Here is a 21,262-nt window from a genome sequence, read left to right as displayed (position 1 = left end):
AGGTTTCTTGAGGATCTGTTAAAAGCTCTAAGGTTTCCTATGAAATTCATAGGGTGGGTTATGTCTTGCGTTCGGAATACATCCTATTCTCTACTGATGAATGGCAGAATTCAAGGCAAATTTAAAGGTGAAAAGGGGCTGAGACAAGGTGATCCCATGTCACCTCTTTTGTTTGTTCTTATAATGGAATATTTGACTAGAAGTCTACAACTAGCAGCACTTAAATCCTCCTTTAGATATCACCCAATGTGTAAAAGTCTCAAGCTTATTAATATGTGCTTTGCTGATGATTTGCTCTTATTTTGTAAGGGTTTTATCTCAACTGTAAGAAGTATTAAGGAGGTCCTTGAGGAATTTGCTGCTGCTACTGGGCTTTCAATCAACTCGGGTAAATCTCATATTTTTTTTGGTGGAGTCAATAGCAATGAGAGAACTCAGATTGCTCAAGAAATTAATCTGTTTGAAGGTACTTTTCCTCTTAAGTACCTTGGGGTGCCCATGAGGCCTACCAAATGGAGACATGAAGACTGTGAGGTAATTCAAAAATTTCGATTGAAAATTCAGAACTGGGCGATTAGACATCTCTCCTTTGCTGGCCGCATACAACTTATCCATTCAGTTCTACTTGGGCTTCGAAATTATTGGATGGCCATATTTGTTTTGCCTCAAAGTATTATCAAGGAAATAGAAAAGCTTTGTAGGGGTTTTATGTGGGGCACTTCTGGGCAGAGACGCAAGATGCATATCCCCTCTTGGCATAAAATTTGCCTCCCCAAAGCCTATGGTGGACTGGGATTCAGAGATGGAGCTAGTTGGAATCGGGCTGTTTTAGCTAAGTATGTATGGGCTATATCTGCTAAACCAGATCTGTTATGGGTTAAATGGATCAATTCCATTTATCTGAAAGGAGTCAATATATGGAATTATGAACTAAAGGCAGATTGTAGCTGGTATTGGAGGAAGCTTTGCCATCTCAAAGATCGTTTTAACCTAGCTGTTATTCTCTCTGCTGGTGCGCAAGGGAAATTCCAGCCTTCAAAATTATATAACAGCCTTTTAGACCAGCAAAGGGTTGATTATTATCAAACCATTTGGAGTAAACTAATCCTTCCTAAACACATATTTATGCTTTGGCAGGTGGTTAACTCTCAGCTATTAACTAGAGATAATCTCAGTAGGCTGCATGTTCATATGAATACATTGGTCTGTCCTGTTTTGAGAGATATCCTGAGAGTCATTCTCATCTATTTTTTGACTGCATTCTCTCTAAACTGTTGGTTAATAGTATCTTTGATTGGCTGGGGTTCGATGCTTGGCCTATTGATTTCAATAGCTGGATGGTTTGGCTGGCTAGAGCTCGGATTGGAGTAACAACTCCTATAGTGAATATGGTTATTGCAGCTGTGATTTACAGCATCTGGAGGAATGGAAACAAGTGTTTTCATGATGGTTACTCTTTGACTGTTTTGAATCTAGTAAAGGAAGTAAAATACACAATTAAATATAGGCTTTACATAGTTACCAATAGTCAGCTGTCTGTTAAAGACCAAGTGTACATTCGGAACCTTCAATGTAATTAGTTGAGTGTCTTATATGGTGTGTAGTTGGCAGATGTGTCTGTTTGTTTTGAGTCTTTGACTCTCACTTGTATTGTTCAATGAAGGTCATTTTCTTCTTGATCAAACAAAAAAAAAAAGAATTATAATTTTAAAATTCTGGGAAATATATATATTACTCCTCAGAAATGCTTGCCTCACCATATTTTTCTTTCTCTTTCACGATGTGGATGCCAAAATCTGGTCGGAGTGCCGCGAGGACGTGGTCGAAGTTCCACCGACTCCAATCTCACCTCTCTGGTAGCCAGCCCAACAAAATGGGGTGGAAGAAGTCCTACTTGATCCGTAAACTACTTATTAATTCTTTCTTTGTCGTCCCTTGCATGATTTAATTTTTGTTTGATTTCACTTTCTAGGTGCATTAACGATAAGAGTAATGATATGTGCACCTAAAATATACACTCAAACATTACACACAGTGATATGGCAGTTTGGCTTAGCTAATTACATTTATTAAAACTGGAACCCACTGTTTTAAAAAGCAGTGACATGTCATTGTGTGTAATATTTTGGTGCATATTTTGGGTGCACGTATCATTACTCTAATGATAAATGCTACTCTTTTCTCCACAGAGTGTACAAACATATACATACCAATTATCAACCACCAAGTTGATCTTATTTACTTAATAGATACGAATGTATTTCTTGCATTATTGGTTCGTATATCTCTTCTAAATAAAAAAGTGCATAGATAACATAAATTCTTTATTTTAAAGGTTTTTTATTTTTCCGTTAACTTTAACGAAATATTCTTATATTTAACGGTAGATTGTAAACATGACTTAAACATAAATAAAATATGATATTTTAAAGATATTTTAGAATGAGATAATTATTTAAAAATAATAAAACTATATATTTTATAACTTAAATGAAATTTAATTAAACTTGAACTTAATATTATATTAAACATATTATATATATAATATATGATCTTTTGTTGTTAGTGCCGAATTTAAAAATTAAAACAAACATAAACTTAAACAAAAATTAATTAATTAAAATATGATATTTTTATGATAATTTAAATAATTAAATCATATTTATTTAAAAATAATAAAGACATACATCATTTTTTTATCTTATAAATTTGTGCGATAGTTTATTTTTTTATCAAGTGATTGAAGCTATTTTTCTTCATCAAATTTATCAAGGGACATTGTGAGATACATTAGAAACTAAAAATAGTTTATACATGTATACTACTGTCTTCTACACTATGACTTTTTCTACTTATTTTATTTCTATTATTAATTTCTTTTTAAATATTATTGTATTTTATATATATATATATCATGTAGCCATGTAAATATATATATATATGTTAACATTATGTTTAGATGTCATATATGTAGAGAATATTGATATAAATATTTATATATACTATAAAACTATAATTCATTCTATTATACATATATATATTTAAAAAAATAGTAAACCAGTTTTTATTAAAATTATAGACAATATTTACAACTTTAAAACTAAACAAACGTACATTACACGTTGCTTCTACCTAGTATATATATATAATCTCAAGAAAGGACCTTATTTCCTGGTTTTATTAACTTGTGTTTTATGTATAATTAGTTATGGGTATCCGACTTATTTTTGGATTGAGTTACTTAGGATTCTATATTTATTTAATAATTAGATTACTGAAAATTACTTGCTACTAAAACAGAGTATTAAAGTACTAGATTACCTTAATCTGAGATGATAATAATAAGGACAAATTGTCTTTTTTCCCCCCGAATTATGGCAGATGTAGAGTTTTGCCCCCTAAACTTTTTTGGTTGGCTGAAATACCCCCGAATTACTGTAAATGTTGAAAAATAGTCCTTTCGTTTATAATTTAACAAATTAGAAATTTACCGTTTTAAAAAAGGGCATAAGTGTATAAAATTATGACAGGAGGATGTTTTTGTAAAATTTTGATAAGTAATTTTTTCATAACAAAAATAAATAAATAAGAAAAGAATAAAAGTAAAAAAAAAAACATTACCGTTAATAGGGTGGACTGGAAATGTGAGCCATTATTCTTCATCTTCAAATTTCATACTTTCAATTCATTAAAGAGGAAAAATATTGGGTAATGTGAGAGAGTTTTCTTGTATCTTCTTTAAAAAAAATTGAGATTCTACTTCCAAGGAAGACCATGGCTGGTGAAGCTCCCTCTCACGGTAAGTTTACAGTACTATTTCTATTTTTATTTTTTTTTGTTAGATGTTGTTTATTTGTTGAAGTTTGCATTTTTCATAGTGGAGATCATGTCTTCATTGACATCTTCAAGCAAATCATTTCGTAGTAGAAGAAGGTATGAAGATGAAGAAGGGAATAATATACCTAGTTGTGATTGTGGGTGGGAGGCTGTCATACGCACTGCTCGAACTGAAGGTAAACCAGGTAGAAGGTTTTATGGCTGCCCCAAATATAAGGTAAATTGTTTTTCTTTATTTTTTAAATGAGTTTTATGGGTTTTGTAGTACCTGATTTGTTATTTTTTTGCCTTTTTTTTCAGAGAAATATTAACAATGGTTGTGGGTTTCTCATTTGGATAGACCATGTCCCTAAACAGAGATTCAAGCAAGATTTCAGCGAGTTATTTAGAAAGATAGAACATATTGAAGATGAAGTTCAAGCATTGCAGAAGCTTGTTGACAAAAAAGATGAAGAAATTGAAAGAATTTTGATTTTCATAAAACTTGTAAAATATGGGTTCTGTATTGTTGTTCTATTATATTTTGTTGTATTATTTTGGTGATTTTGAAGCAATGAAAAAGTTGGTTTATGTTTGTGTTATGAAACTAGTAGAAAAGTGTTGTATGTATTACTGTTCTGCTACATTTTATTGTACTATTTTGGTGATTTTGAAGCAATGAAAAAGTTGTTGGTGTTTGTGGTATGTTTCTGGTTTGTGGCTGAATTCGTTATAGCATTTAGGCAGTTTTCAGAGATTATAGTTTACAGTAGGTGTCTTTTAATATGCAGATCAAGGCAAGTCAAATATTCAGGTGTCTTTTAGGCAAACTTCATTGGCAAACCACTAATGTCTTTGAATACTTATATCTATAAAAGATAACAATTTGAAAATTGAAACTTGTAACTAGATTAGTACAAGCTGATTTTAAAATGGTATACCAATAATGTCTTGAACTTATAGCTTGCACAAACTAAAAACTTGTTTAAAGAAGAGGTGCTTTACAATTTCTATTTACTGTAACAAACTGATTTTGATTATATCATTGTCAACATTAATTACATCATTGCAAGTATGGGAATATTTTTAGGAGGATATTGTAATTTCACAAGCTCAAGCTACACTTGGTTCTCTTGTCATGCAATGATCAATTTTTGGCTGCTTCAATTCAAAGCTCAACAATATTTGCATCAATTCAAAGCTCAACAATATTAGCAGCCATGAGTTAATATAGTTTGCAGCATTAGCAAGAAGAGAAGAATATCTTGTTAATTATATGCTAAACATATATTGATTGTTGTAGGTAAACAGAAACCAACAAGAAATTACTTCCAATTAACATTGATATCCAAAATTATACTATGAAAAAGTTCCAAAAATCTTGAACATATAGCTTGCATAAGAGTAAAAAATTTATACCAGTCATTCTATACTTGCTAGCCTATATATCCAAGCACTAAATATGTTAAAATATCCTGCTTCAAAATAATTTATAAAAGTTACAACCATCCAAGCAAAAGGATAAATGTTACAAAAGGAGTTCTAAAAGACAATCATAATGCTAAAATCTGTCAGTTTGGGATGCAATCCTCGTGCTTTTCTTTGCTAAATCTGTTGATAAAAATAGACATATAAATGGTTAAGTAGGAAATATTCAGGCACTACATCAAAATCAATTTCACATACACACACGTATATATATATACACACATATATCTATTTAAATAAAAATAGAGGAACAAAATATATGTTAGAAACCATAATACAAACCTGGTTGGTGTTTGTAAATGGTATGGTTGAATCAGTAGAAGTACGCTGAGCAACATCAGGATTGATGTCCTGCAAATTAAGTTATAATAATGGCTAAGATTTATATTTATATAAAATATTCTCAAGTACTTTCAGTTTATAAAATGAAAAACTTACTGATTTTTTCTCTTTATTTCTAGCACACGTTCTAAAATTATGACCTGTTACACCACATCCTGAACATTTGATTGTGATGTACCTCCTCTTCATTTTACTTCCTGTTCGAGGAAACATTTCATCAAGCTCTAATTTTCTACTTCTCTTTGGTCTACCCGGTTGAATCTTGGATATAGGCTTGATCAATCCAACGTTACCAGTTATTGGCCACTCATCTTGATTCCTAATTGGGAATATCTGTTGTGAATAAGCTTTCAAATAATACTCGTTCGTGTACCATTTACTTACATAAGTTTCTGGATCTTCCCTTCTTTGCCAGATTGCAGCCACTGCATGACTACATGGAATTCCAGTGAGTTCCCATTTTCTACAACTACATTTCATTTGCTTCAAGTCAACATAGTACAAGCTACCATACATAGTGGTAATTTGGTAGATGAAATCCGAAGACTTGATAGGAAGATGGCTTCCAGCTATATCCTTGTTCTTCTCAATAATGTCTTGTATCCTTGGAGCAATGCTAGAGTTCCACATCAATACTGCATGCCTATTCTTGGTAAGCCTCTATAGTAAATACATTCTAATTCTTTCTAGCATGGATAATATTGGTCTATCTCTTGCAGCCAATATTGCCCTTGTCCCATTAAATGTCTCACACAAGTTATTCAACAAAATGTCACACTTTGGATGAGTCCTAAAGTGTGATCTGCTCCAATGTTGGGGCCCTGCTTCCATTAACCAATCAAAAGCAGACTCGTCAATTTTCTTAATCTCTTCCATCACACCTTCAAACCTACGAACACTAACCTCTCTTGCAGCCTTCCATAAGAGCTCCTTGAGCTTTTTATCTTTGTAAACTTTGATAAAATTCTTCTCCAAATGCCTTGCACAATGCCTATGCTCTGCCTCAGGTACACCTTCCTCCCATAGATCTTTTAATGATTGTTTCAAGCCTTTTTGCTTGTCCGTGATGAATGTCCAATGGTTGGAGTTCTCAATTTTTAAGTCATCCCTCAAACAATTTAAAAACCAACTCCAAGAATCTTTACTTTCAATCTCTACCACAGCATATGCAACAGGATACATGCCATTGTTTGCATCGATCCCAATAGCAGTCAATAGTTGTCCAGGATGCGGTCCTTTAATATGACAGCCATCTAACCCAATTACTGGCCTACATCCAGCACTGAATCCTTCTTTTAAACCAGAAAAGCAAATGCACATTCGCTTAAAACGTGGCCTCCCATTGTCTCCTGATTCAGTTAAAAACTCAACTGTGGAACCCTTATTTGTGTACTTAATCTCCTCAGCATAGTCCCATAGAGCAGCATACTGCTCTTCATAAGTGCCTTCAATAGATTTTGTTGCAAGTTTTCGAGCTTTATAGGCCTTATCTTTGGAAATTTCAATGACATGGTCTTTGCTCACTTTTTCCATAAATGAAGAAATACTCCATTTATCATTGCTCTTGAATTCATTTAAGTACTTCTTACTTAACCATTTTGAAGTAGCAAATCTATTATGGGGCTTCCTAGAGCATCTATGCTCACCAACATAAGTTTTGATGACAAATGTTGAACTATCATCAATCTTTGAGGCAAAACACACCCAAGGACATTCAACACCTCTACATTGTGCTCGAACCCTATGAGAATCATTCTTTTTGAACCATATGTCTCTTCCATTCTGTATAGCATATTCCCTGACTGCTTGTTTGAATAGTTTTCCAGAAGAAAATACTAAGCCAAGCTTTAGTAGCGGTCTCTCCATTTCAGCATCAACATCAAACTCAAGCAAATCAGGTAGCTTTCTTTTTTTTGATTGCCTTTTAGGTTTGTGTAACTTGCTGAGTTCATCTTCATTTGAAACATCCCCATCATCAGAACTATCCTCTCGTGTATACTCTTTGTCAGAGCTATCCAATGACACATCTTCTACATCAATCTCTACTACCCTTTTCCCTAGTCCTTTTAGATGTATTTCTGCATTGTCTTCAACAACCAATTCATCATCACTTTGTTCATACTCAGGATCACCTTGATATTCATTGTTGAGATCACTTTCACTAGAACTATCACCTTCTAAGTCTACCCTCCTCCCATGAACACCCTCACCCACAATAGGCGTAGAGGAGTGAAGATCTATACAGAAAGAAAAAAAAAACCAAAGAATGAGAAAAGTATGGTCTCAAATACCTATGATATACTTTCTCAATTCTTTAATATATATTCAATGGGTCAACAACCACACAATAAGACACACACACACACACTATCCAACAACTAAATCAGACCCCACAAACATATTTTCCAAATTTCTCTGGCCTAGAAGAATATAATCTATGTCACTAACCCAAAATGACAAAAATGCACTTACAACCCCATGACCCTTTTTTGAAACTTTATCAAACAATAAAACAAACCAACTATTCACAAAAAAGAGAAGAATATATTCACATTCATTGAAAAAGAAAATATTCTCTTCAAAGTCATAATTACTACAACCAACCAAACTTACTTACCCATCTATTCACGTTTATAAATATATGTATGTGTATATATTCATAAATATATATATATATATATATATTCTCTTCAAATCATATTTACTACAACTCACCAAACTAATACTTACTCACTTTTCACATAACTAACAAATCCTAGAACATTAAACAAAATAACAAATCAAAAACAAATTTTGAAAACTTACTGTGAGAAGATGCTTCACCACCAGCCATGGTCTTCAAATTTTTCTTGAAGGAAAATACACCAAAAAAAAAACTATCTCAGATTACCCAATTTTTTTCCCTTTAATCAATTGAAAATAAAAATAATATTGAGATTTGAAGATGAAGAATGAGGGCTCACGTTTCCCAGTCCACCCAAAATGGTTATGTTCTTTTTTTTTTTGTGAAAAAATTACTTATAATACTTTTACAAAAACGTCCTTCTGTCATAATTTTATACACTTATGCCCTTTTTAAAAACACCAAATTTCTAATCTGTTAAATTATAAATGGAAGGACTGTTTTTCAACATGTACAGTAATTCGGGGGGTATTTTAGCCAACCAAAAAAGTTTAGGGGGCAAAACTCTACATCTGCGATAATTCAGGGGGAAAAAAGACAATTTGTCCTAATAATAATAGAAAAAACTATAAATAAGTAACATGAAAATAACAAAAACAACAACAAAAAATAACTTAGACATGTTTGAACACCATAAAATAACTTAGAAAAATTACAAGCATAGCAAATACAATAGCAAAAAATAATCGAATATTTTGCAATTTATAAAATTAACAAAGACTACAACAAAAATAAATTATACAAGTAACTTGGTATTTTTTGAACACCATAAAATATAACCTAAGACTTTTTGAATAGCATAAAAGTAACATGAAACAATTACAATCATCAATAAAAAGTACCCGGTTACTTCTGATGGTAACCTAATTCAAAACGAATATAGCAAAGTTACCCGTGATGATAACTTATTTTGGAATAAAAGTACTAGATTACTTTTAACGGTAACCTAATTCAAAACGAATATAGCAAAGTTACTCGTGATGATATCATATTATGGAATAAACGTATCAGGTTACTTCTTATGGTAACTGTTATCCCAATAGATTGGAGATTGATGACGTGGCAATAGAGGTGACAAGTGGCAGTACATGGTCCGTAAAAGACACATTAATAAATCAATAAGTATATTGGCTCCTCAGAGTTGTGATAAAGTGACTTGCCATGTTAGACCAGAGATATGCCATGTTAGACCAGAGATATGTCATGTTAGACCAGATATGTGCCATGTTAGACCAGAGAAGTGCCATGCTAGACCAGATATGTGTCATGTTAGACCAGAGAACCACTATAAAAATTGTGTGTTATTTACTTTCTTTTCAAAACCGTCTGTGTCGTTTTATTTCTCTTGAAGGTTTTATCGTTTTTGACGTTCTCACGTCGTTGGCCAAAAACGCGGTCAACAGTAACCTATTCTGAAACTAAAAGTAATATGCAAAATTGATGTTAAGCAATAATTTTTTTAAATTATTGGAAAAAGAAATTAAATAAAAAACACATAATATTACACAAATATCCTTACAAGATTGAATGAAGTGACCAAAATACAAACAAAAAAACACACAAAACCCTAAACACTATGTTAACAATTAAAATATGAAAATCATTCAAACAAACACAAAATATATGGACATGTTTATCCACATAATTAGCTTTATTTAGAAAATGCCATAGTTTATACAAAATCTAAAAAAATCCATATTTATGAAAACAAATAAAAAAAAGGCCATACCTCACATGATTTCCCCATCACTTTATAAAGAGTGCTTGCAGAAATATCATATCAAGTGATATGATTTTAGTGAAAATTACATAAAATATAGTTTCTTTTTTTTTTTTTTTTAAAAAAAACTTCTTTACAAAAATAGGGGATTTTAAATTTTTCTCAAAATGTATATGGCTTTTACTTATTTTAAGTTAATAATATGGGATTATTTTTCCAATATTTTGTATGATTTTGGAAAAATGCCATATGTTTTTATTTAAGTTTAGTGTGTTTTAGTTTTGAATTATTTTTTATGATAATTTGGTCATTTTAGCTTTATTATTAAGGTTAAAATTATAATTTCACTTCTCTTTTGTGCGTATTTTTTTATTACTGTTTTATTTATTTTTATTTTTTCTTGGTTAAGTAATGGGTTGCCATCATGGTTATCAAAGATGATGGTACTCCCTTTGTTCCAATCTATAATTAATTCTACATATTTTTTAAGATAGTAATATACCTACCACACCAGTGACTAAAAAAAAACCAACTAATTTAAAGGTGGTAAACAGTTATTGACACATCACTAACAATAAAAAATAAAAATATTTTAAATGTGGAAACCTGTTACCACTACATCGGTTACAATTTTTTAAGTTTTAGATTGCATAGTAATTGATTACCCATATTTGTAGTAATATGGGTAACCAGAATACATATACTATAGTAAATACCATTTTTTTTTAAAATTGTATACTGCATGGTAAGTGGTTATACACTTTTACAGTAAGATGGGTAATTGATGACCCAAAAATCAAACTCAAGTAAGAAAACTAAAAAATTATACACATCATATCGTGACGGCAACCCATTATTTAATCCATATATGGAAATAAAGAAAAAAGGGATAAAAGCAGTATCAAAAACTAAAAAAACCATTGGAGAAGAATAAGATTGTAAAAATAGAGAAAGGAAGATGTCGCCGAGGCTAAGGGAGTTGGGCGTTGTCAGCGACAACTTAGGGTGGTTGGGTCTAGAGCCGACCCTAGGCATAGGCAGGCTAGGCCTCTTCCTAGGGCCCCTAAATAAAAAGATCCTAATTTAAAAAAGGAAAATCTATAAAAATGCACTAAAAGTTAAAAAAAATATGAGAAATACGGTACATTACAAAAATACGGAATTTTTGAATAAAAACACAAAGTAGCAAAAGTGTAAATATGGAGTGACAAAATCATAAATAAAAACAGTAAAATATAATTTTTTATGACCAACATTTACAAACTTGTAAGTATCTGTTACAAAATTGTACATATTTGTTACGTGTTTGTAAATAATATTTACAAAAATCAATTATAGAATTGTAGATTTTTTTTTTTTAAATAAAACTTACAAACAAATTCGTAACTAAATTTTTTATTTTTGTAAAAATAGTTTACCAATCAAGTTTTACAACTAAGAAAGATATTTTTGTAACTAACATTTATGAAAATATTTTATAGTTAAGAAATCATAAACAAAATATACATAAAAATATTATATTTTGCCATATTGTTACAATATTGTCCCAAAATATTACAGGAACCATCATATTTATGCTATACAACTTAAAAATATAAATTTAAGATATTTATTATTTATAAAAAATGTAGTTACAGAGGGGTGAAATACAATATTTTCTTAAACAAATTTTACATTTTTGTAACAACAATTTACAAAACTAATTTCACAATTAAAAAGTTTATTTTTGTAACTCACATTTACATAAATATTTATAAATTTATTTAACATGATCATTACAAAGATTTACAAAACTAATTTTTTAACTTTAAAATGTATTTTTGTAACAAATCTTGAAACTTGGACTAGAATATGGTTTTGGTTTAACATTGAGTGTTGAGATTTGACTAACTATGATTTAAAAAATATATATAATATTTTTATAAAAAATAATAATATTGTAATTATCTTTAACTGTATATTGTAACATATAGTTATTAATATTAATTTCAATTAGCTGTGTTATACCCAAATTTCGAGTCATGTTAATTATGACCTCGAAAGTTGGATTCGCAAATAAGTGGACTCATAAGGTTGGAAACAAGCTCCAGGATCATATGCCGAGCTTGCAGGATATATACGATCTCGAGTATGGTGACCTCGAAGAGTTCATGATCTCGAAAGATAGCTCCGGGAACGCATTCATCTTCGGGGATAACTTCGAATCAGGGTTCCCGAGCTCGACACACATACGATCTCGAAAGGCCATGCGACCTCGGAACTATCTCCAGCTCGGAAGGTGACAGGAAACCTGGGAGGCTAAAGCCTTAGAGATACGTGAAAACCACCTTGAATATCTACAAGTGTTATAAATATGAGATGTAATCCTCATTTATTATTGTAAATCCCCTGGAATCGTGGGATATTATTTGATCAGTTATACGTCTCCTGGTCTTCAGGGGACGTTTTCTTTTATATCTGATCATAGCCATTTATTTTATTCACAAAAAGAGTAACTACCCAAAATATGTGGGATAGTATTCTGCGGCATTCTCTATAAATAGAGAGGTCATGCACCATTGTAAATGAGGGAAGTTCTGAACCTTGAGAGAAAACTCTGAAGAATTCATGCTTAAGAATTTTCAGAGATAATCTTGAGTTTAATAACAGAGACTCGTGGACTAGGCAGATTTAACTGCTGAACCACGTAAAAATCGTGTGTTTGATTTGTTTCATTTTATTTGGCCATTATCATTTATTGTTTATGTGCTCTTCTTTCACTGTTTGGCGAAAAACGGCGTCAACAGTTTGGTGCTTTCATTGAGAGCCTTAAGCATTCATCCCTGAAAAAGCCATGGCCACAAACAATCAGAACACCCCTGATGAAAGCTACCCAAGGCGTCCTGGAAAACAACCAATGGAGAACCCGGATGCTGAGGAGAGAAGTGGGTCCTCTGATTCCCGGGGACCACCGCCTCCACCAAGGGATGAGGATATGTACTACAATCCTAAGCGTTACGTTCCTATTGTAGAACTAGAAAACCGGCAATTGAAACAGCTGTTGGCAGAGGCCAACAAACGGAATGAGGAGTTGACTAGGATGGCCGCAGAGGCGCAGGTGGCTCAGCCCCCACCTCCGCGCGAAAACCAAGTCCCTCCTTCAAGGGATGTGCATGTTCCTCCCCGGAGGCCCCGTGGACGTCCACGAAAAAATGCTGCCACAAGGAGGCCGACTCGACCTCCGACACCAGCAGAGCCATCTGCTCCTCCTAGGCCACAGAGGGGTACCCGAGCTCGGGTCCCGCCTAACCCACCTGTGGAAGTGCCTGCAGGAACTGAGAATAACCGAACCCCTGCAGAGGCTCGGACTCAGGTACCTAGGAGTGCACCGAATGCAACTGACCCATCTCGGGCAAATTCTGGCCCCTCTAGGCCGCGACAATGGCGGCAGCCACCGTCGCCTATACGGTTCCCTCTGTCGCCCATAAGATATCCTTCACCTCCCCGCAGAAACGCTCAATCTGTTCGAGATCAGGATCAAGGGCGTACAGGGGAAAGACAAGGAAACAAGGAGACATTCCAGGAGCGGAGAGGCGCACCATCCGAGAAAAGTCAGACATCTCGGTCTCGCACTGCGGAGACGAGACGACATGGGAAGAATCCATCACGAAATGACCGATCAATGAGTTTCACCAATGACGAGTCCGGAGAGACCAGGTCCGTCAGTAAGCACGACCGAGGTCGTAAAAATATTGGAAGTCGAAAGAATCGTCCTGACCTGCGAAGTCATCTGAATCAGAGTAATGGGAAGGGAGATCAGACAAATCCGGACCTGAGGGATCGCTTGAATAGGCGTAGAGATCCCTCACGAAGACGCAAGCCTGGAATCATGATCAATGACAATCAATTCCAGACAACACCTCCTACTGACCCAGTCCAAGAAAGGATCGATCAGCTCGAAAAAGCCTTTAGGCTTTTAAAGAATGAACGAGGAAATGGTCGATATGAGGACTCTGATGAGGAGCTCGAGCCGTTTGCTCCACATATTTCCAACACTCAATTTCCTCAAGGATTCCGGATTCCTCACGTCCCAGCGTTTGAAGGAAAAACCGACCCATGTAGTCACCTGAGTACATTCAACACTATTATGAGAGCTAGTAACGTGGGTTACAAGCTCAGGTGCATGTTGTTTCCAACAACATTGGCAAGAGCTGCCAAAAGTTGGTTCGAAAAGTACAAGAAACACTCAATAACTTCATGGGAACAGTTGTCTAGAGACTTCAAGAAGCAGTTCCGAGCTATGATGGGAGTCAGACCAGAGGCATCCACTTTGACTAACGTCCGACAACAGCCAGGCGAAACACTGAAAAGCTACCTGACAATATTTAATCTGGAGGTCGCCCGAGCTCGAGATGTGGATGACAGTGGGCACCTTATGGCTATCCGAGCTGGTGTTTTACCCGGAAGTGCCCTTTGGGATGACATGCAAGGGAAACCGGTGAGGTCAATAACCGAGTTTAACAGACGAGCGCAGAGGTTTGTCAATGTAGAGGAGGTAAGGTCAACGCTCAAGGCGACCTCGCAGACCGAAACTACAACGATAAACATTAACTCCGCCTCAACCTCGGCTGACCCAGCAGCTCCACAGCCTACCTCGGAGAATCCCTCCAAGAGGAAAAAGAGCGAGGGAAATAACCCCGAAGTTGAGGGGGGAAAGAAAAAGAAAGGAGAGAGGTATCTCTCCGTGTATAAAGTGCACACCGAGCTCAATGAGTCTCGGGAAAACATATACCTGGCTAATGAAAACCAAGTCCCCTTCAGGCGTCCGGACCCAATGAGAAATCAAAAATCCAAGAGGGATTCCAGTAAGTATTGCCAGTTCCACAGGGACACCGGACACACAACTGATGAATGTCGACAGCTGAAGGACGAGATCGAAGGGTTGATCTCGAGAGGTTACTTCCGGCAGTATGTCAAAAACCAGAGTACTGGACAGACTACTGCGAGCCAGAGAGTAGCTGTGCCTTCGACGGTACAAAATAATAATTCCCGATCACGGGAAGAAGATAGACCCCCACCGATAGATGGAGAGGACGTAATAACCATCTCGGGAGGGCCTCATCTCGCAGGAGGAAGCATAAATGCTCAGAAGAGATATGTTAACGAGTTGAAGACAGGGGACGGGTCTCCTTACGAACCCGAACCTAGGGCACCGAAAAGCCAGAGGATTGAAACACCACCAATAACCTTCACTGAGGAGGACGCCTCCCATGTTCAGTTCCCTCGTCATGATTCGTTGGTTATTACCCTTCAGCTTGCCAACAAAAGAGTGCGCCGAGTTCTCATAGATAATGGGAGCTCAGTCAACATTCTTTATAAAGCGACCCTCGAGAAAATGGGACTCTCCCTTCGCGACCTGAAGGCGTGTGCAACTACTTTGTACGACTTTTCAGGAGAAGGAACTGCCTGTATGGGATCCATTGAACTCCCTGTGACCTTGGGAGACTATCCAGTCTCGGTGACCAAGATAATGGAGTTCGTGGTAGTAGAGTTACCATCTGCCTTTAATGTACTGCTCGGGAGACCCGCCCTGGTCGGGCTGGGGGCAGTTTCATCTGTGAGGCATCTGGCCCTTAAGTTCCCAACCCCAAGCGGGGTCGGGACATTAAAAGGAGATCAATTAGCAGGAAGGGAGTGCTATAGCATTTCTTTGAGGGGAAAGAAACAAACGAGCGCTCAAACACTCGTTATCATAAAAAATAAAGACGGAACAGTCTTAGAAATTGACGAGGAGATCGATCCGAGGATTGAGGAGAAAATTGACCTCGAACCTTTAGAGGAGCTCGAAGAAATTCAGCTCGAGGAAGTTGATCCCTCGAAGAAGGTGAAGGTCGGAAAACACCTCCAAGACGAGGCAAAATAGCAATTAATTTGCTTTCTGAAGAAAAACCAGGATGTCTTCGCATGGTCACACTCAGACATGGTGGGGATAAGCCCGAATGTAGCGAGCCACGCATTGAACATAGACAAAAGCTTTCCCCCAAAGCAACAAAAGTGAAGACAGCTGGACGAAGACAGAAAGAAAGCATTAAAGGAGGAAGTTGACAGGTTAAAAGCAAACCATTTCATTAGGGATGCCTTTTACCCTGATTGGGTAGCCAATCCAGTGTTGGTCCCAAAGCCCAATGGGACGTGGAGAACTTGTATTGACTACTCAGATCTCAACAAAGCTTGCCCAAAAGATTGTTTTCCGCTGCCAAGGATTGACCAGCTCGTGGACGCCACGGCGGGGCATGGCTTGATGTCATTCATGGATGCCTATTATGGATATAACCAAATTCCCATGCATGCCCCCGACCAAGAACATACGAGCTTCATCACAGATAAAGGGCTCTACTGCTATAATGTCATGCCATTCGGACTCAAGAATGCTGGAGCCACGTACCAGCGGCTCGTAAACATGATGTTTTCAAAGCAGATAGGGAACAACATGGAGGTTTATGTTGATGACATGCTTGTCAAGTCTCAACTTAACAAGAACCATGTTGATGACCTCGAAGAGTGCTTTGGCGTGCTCAGGAAATACAACATGAAGCTAAATCCTCAGAAGTGCACTTTTGGGGTATCTTCGGGAAAATTTCTGGGGTTCATTGTAAACTCTCGTGGAATCGAGGCTAACCCCGACAAGATCAAGGCCGTGATTGACATGCCTTCACCTCGGAAGCACAAAGATGTTCAAAGCTTGACCGGCAGGATGGCAGCCCTAAGCAGATTCATCTCGAAGTCAACGGATCGTGGCCTTCCATTCTTCAACTTATTGAGAGGAAGTAAGAAGTTTGAATGGACAGAGGAGTGCGAGCTGGCCTTTCAGGAGCTCAAAAAGCACCTAGCTGAACCACCCATCCTGTCAAAACCTGAGACGGGAGAAGTATTGTACCTATACCTCTCAACCACCGAACACGCGATAAGCGCGGTGCTCGTTCGAGAAGAAGAAAAAGTGCAAAAACCCGTCTACTACATCAGTAAAAGATTACTGGGGGAAGAGTCAAGGTATCCATTGATGGAGAAACTCGCCCTCAGTCTAATTCATTCATCTCGTAAGCTCCGCCCCTATTTTCAGGCACATCCCATCCATGTACGGACAGATCAACCACTTAGGCAGGTCCTGTCTAAACCAGAGGCTTCAGGTCGACTTCTTAAATGGGCTATTGAGCTCGGATAGTTCGAGATCACCTACCATCCAAGAACGACCATTAAGGCACAGGCATTGGCGGACTTTATAGTGGAATGTACTGGTATAGCCGACGACGAGGTAATAACCACGGCCCACGAGCTGTGGAAACTTTACGTCAATGGCTCGTCAAATGAAAATGGAGCGGGGGCAGGGGTTATTCTGATCACCCCCGCAGGGAGTAAATTTCACTCCGCTTTGAGATTCGGCTTTAAAGCATCGAATAATGAGGCCGAGTACGAGGCTCTACTCGCGGGACTACGAATAGCAAAGGAGCTCAAGGCTAAAGCCATGCATTGCTACAGTGACTCCCAGCTCGTGGTTAATCAAATCTTGGGAGAATACCAGGCTCGCGGCACAAGAATGGCAGCTTATCTGGAGAAGGCAAAATCTGCATTGGAGTATTTCGAATTTTATGCAATCGAACAGGTTCCCCGAGAACGAAACTCAAATGCAGATGCCTTAGCTCGACTCGCCACCTCCGTCGAAAATGAAGAGCTGAATGTTGTACCCATAGAACACCTGTCAACACCCAGCATTACTGAGCCAGACGAGGAAGATGTGTGTATGATCGAGACGGAGCCGACCTGGATGAGTCCGATAGTTGACTATCTCAAAAATGGAATTCTTCCAAAAGATCGAAATCAGGCTCGAAATTTGATGTATCAACTTCCTCGTTGCACCATTTTGGACGGAAAGCTATACAGAAGAGGATATTCCATGTCGCTGCTCAGGTGTGTAACCCCTCCCGAAGCAAAGAAGATCATTGAAGAAATTCATGAAGGGTTCTGCGGAGACCACACCGGGGGGCATAGCCTGTCCAAGAAGATCATACGACAAGGATATTTCTGGCCAACCATTAAAACAGATTCTTTCGAGTATGTGAAGAAGTGCGACAAATGCCAGAGATTCACCACGATACCCCGAGCTCCACCATCCGAATTGACCATGTTGACATCCTGATGGACCCAAAACGGGTATGTTTAAAAATTTATATATCGCAAGCGCACGAATCGTCCATATAGAATAGTGATCGTAAGTAAGGATGTCGAACCCAAAGGAGTTGTCTAAAATCGAAAATGAAACTATTTTAAATCATAATTAATAAATTCTAACCTAGTTCCAAAGATTGATAAGTTTTAATGAACATAAAGTAAAAGATTGAAAAATAAAGCTATTTAAGATAATGAAAATAAACCAATAATAAGTTGAAAATAAGTATTAAAAGAAAAGATTATTAAGATACTAGAATCCACAAAATGTAAGTTTAATAACATTTATTAGTATATTGATTCCCAAGTTTTAGTGATAGTTAAAATAATTTAAACTATCATTTTTTTCAAAAAGGATTTATAATTTTAAACACAAATTTCTTATAAAAAGATAGGATTTTTCTTCACTTTTCAAAATTATAATTTCAAAGCATTTAGTGTAAATCAATCTAATGAAATAACAAATAAATCAATGAACATTATTTATAAGGCAAAACATAATATTTTTGTTCTAAGCATGGATGTGTACAATTTAATGACACACCTTACACAAAGAATATTATGTTTATGCACTAATGAAGAACAAGGTGTAAATATGTTTTAACAATCTAAAATACAAGATATTTAAGATGAAAGAAATATATGAAGAAGAAAAATCCATAGACTTTGTTGCATTACAAGGGAAATCAACATACAACATAAATATTACCTAGTTACAAGTTGCTTCATCATGATCTTAATAATCTTATGAAAAAGATTAGAAGCACATAACTTGAGTAGAAATTACAAAATAAAAGACATACATACTTGCAAAATGCTCTTGAAAAACCCAAATGGAAGAGAGAAAGGTAGAGAGAAAAAGATGGTAACCCAAAAACATTAAGCCCCCAAAATGGTCTTGAAAACCCTTATTTATAGCCAAAATGACATTATTAAAATAATCAATTTAAATTAAGTAAATTGATTAAATTAATAATAATATGGTAAATAGGGGTAATTTGTAGGAGTGATGATGATTTTGGGGTAAAAGTGTGTAGACAAAAGGGGTAAAAATGTGGCATTTTGAGTATAGGAGACAAATGGTACACTTAGGAAATATAGGCTCAAAAAGTGGCATGAATAGCTGTAACAGGCGGCTGGGAGCTTTGGGGACTTGGGCCGATTTGGCTGGGCAAAAGGACAGGCCCAAGTTGTCTCGGCTGGGGATGTGGCTTGCTGGAGGGATTGATGCATGAGAGAAGATGAGCTGCTGGCAAGGAGGATGGCAGGCGTTGGTGGTGTGTGCTGAAGGAAATCACTTGCTGGAGGAAAAGAGTTTGTGGCTGCTGGCAAGGACACGTGGGAGCTGCTGAAGGCAATGTGGAGAGCTGAAGATGGCAGGCGGACTGGGCCAGGGGACAGGCGGGCTGGGCCAGAGGACAGGCGGGCTGGGCCTGGGCCATGCGGGCTGGGGCGTTTTGGGCCCTGCTGGGCGAGCTGGGGCGTCTGGGCCGGTTTGGAGAAGCTACTGGGCTTGGGCCCAAATGAGCTGAGGAAGGAGGCCGAGTCCGTACGGCCTGGAGAGGAGATGGAAGAGGCAGTGGGCCTGGGCCGTGGGGCTGAATGGAGCATATGGCCTTGTGCCAATTTTTCTAATTCCTTTTCACAAAAACTACTTTTCTTTCTTTCTTTTTCCCAAGACTATAATATAATTCCTACAAGATAAAAATAAATTAAATAACAATCAAATATTTTCAAATATAAATAAATCATATTAATTATTTAAAAAATATTGATTATAACTTAATTTAATATAGCATTTAAGTTCACAAGAATTACACTTTTACTTCTAACTTAACAATACAAATTTCAAATAATTAAATTACAACATATTATAATAAAATATCTATAAAAACATATAAAAATCTATAAAACTACACTAAGACTAATAAATTAAAAATTACATAAAAACTTAATAAGTTAATTAAAAACTCAAGAACTAAGCAACAATTAGCATATAAAATATGGTAAAATAACTCTATTTTGTAGAGTTATCACATCCCCATGGCCTTTCGCAGTATGGGGCATCGACCTCATAGGCTCTCTCCCGACTGGCAAAGGCGGAGTAAAATATGCTGTAGTCGTCGTTGATTACTTCACGAAATGGACGGAGGCTGAACCATTGGCAACCATAACTTCGAAAAAGATCCTTGATTTCGTGGTAAAGAACATCGTATGCCGATACGGAGTGCCGAGAAAAATCGTATCCGATAACGGAACCCAGTTCGATTGCGACTTGTTCACCAGCTTTTGCGAAAAGAACGGCATAATAAAGAGTTTTTCATCTGTGGCTCACCCTCAGGCGAATGGTCAGGTCGAGGCCGTTAACAAAACTCTCAAGAGTTCTCTGAAGAAAAAGTTGGAAGAAGCAAAGGGACGATGGCCTAAGGAATTACCTCAAGTCCTTTGGGGGTATAAGACCACAGCTCGGACCTCAACAGGACATACCCCGTTCTCTCTAGCATACGGCTGCGAGGCAATGTTGCCCATCGAGGTCGAAATCCCAACGATTCGAACTCAGATTTACGACCAAAGTTCCAATCACACTCAGCTTGAAGAAACCCTAGACTTGATTGAAGAAAAAAGAGAAGAGGCTCAGCTGAGAAATGCTGCTTACCAGCAACGAACTACAAGATATTTCAATAAGAGGGTTCGAGATCGAAAGTTCGGAACGGGAGATCTGGTCTTGAGACGCGTATTCTTGGCAACCCGAGATCCAGCAGCTGGAGTGCTCGGGCCGAACTGGGAAGAACCATACCAGATAGAGTCAGTCATCCGACCTGGCGTATACAAACTTGCGAGATTGGACGGAAGCCTAGTACCCCGAGCATGGAATGGCGAACACCTTAGACCTTACTATCAGTAGTGTAGGAAGTGTGTTGCCTGTAACCATGATTTTCTATCTGTATTAGCTTGTCTGTTTTTTAATTCTATCAAATAAAAGATCTATTTTGTTCAATATGTAATCTCTT

At 36.7% G+C, this 21,262-nt stretch overlaps 1 protein-coding gene across 1 annotated transcript; it reads right to left on the bottom strand.

Annotated features, from left to right (window-relative positions):
* Positions 1-6,306: 6,306 nt before the first annotated feature.
* On the bottom strand, positions 6,307-8,479 carry LOC133831967 (uncharacterized). The gene is made up of 2 exons (XM_062262367.1): positions 8,452-8,479; positions 6,307-7,883 (listed from the first exon to the last, which is right to left on the bottom strand). The coding sequence occupies exons 1-2, from the start codon at positions 8,477-8,479 to the stop codon at positions 6,307-6,309; spliced, it is 1,605 nt and encodes a 534-aa protein (XP_062118351.1).
* Between the last annotated feature and the right edge of the window lie 12,783 nt (positions 8,480-21,262).

Source organism: Humulus lupulus, chromosome 4, assembly GCF_963169125.1.
Source record: "Humulus lupulus chromosome 4, drHumLupu1.1, whole genome shotgun sequence".
NCBI lineage: Eukaryota > Viridiplantae > Streptophyta > Magnoliopsida > Rosales > Cannabaceae > Humulus > Humulus lupulus.
Note: the sequence above shows the minus strand (reverse complement) of the source record. Positions and strands in the feature narration are given on the sequence as shown.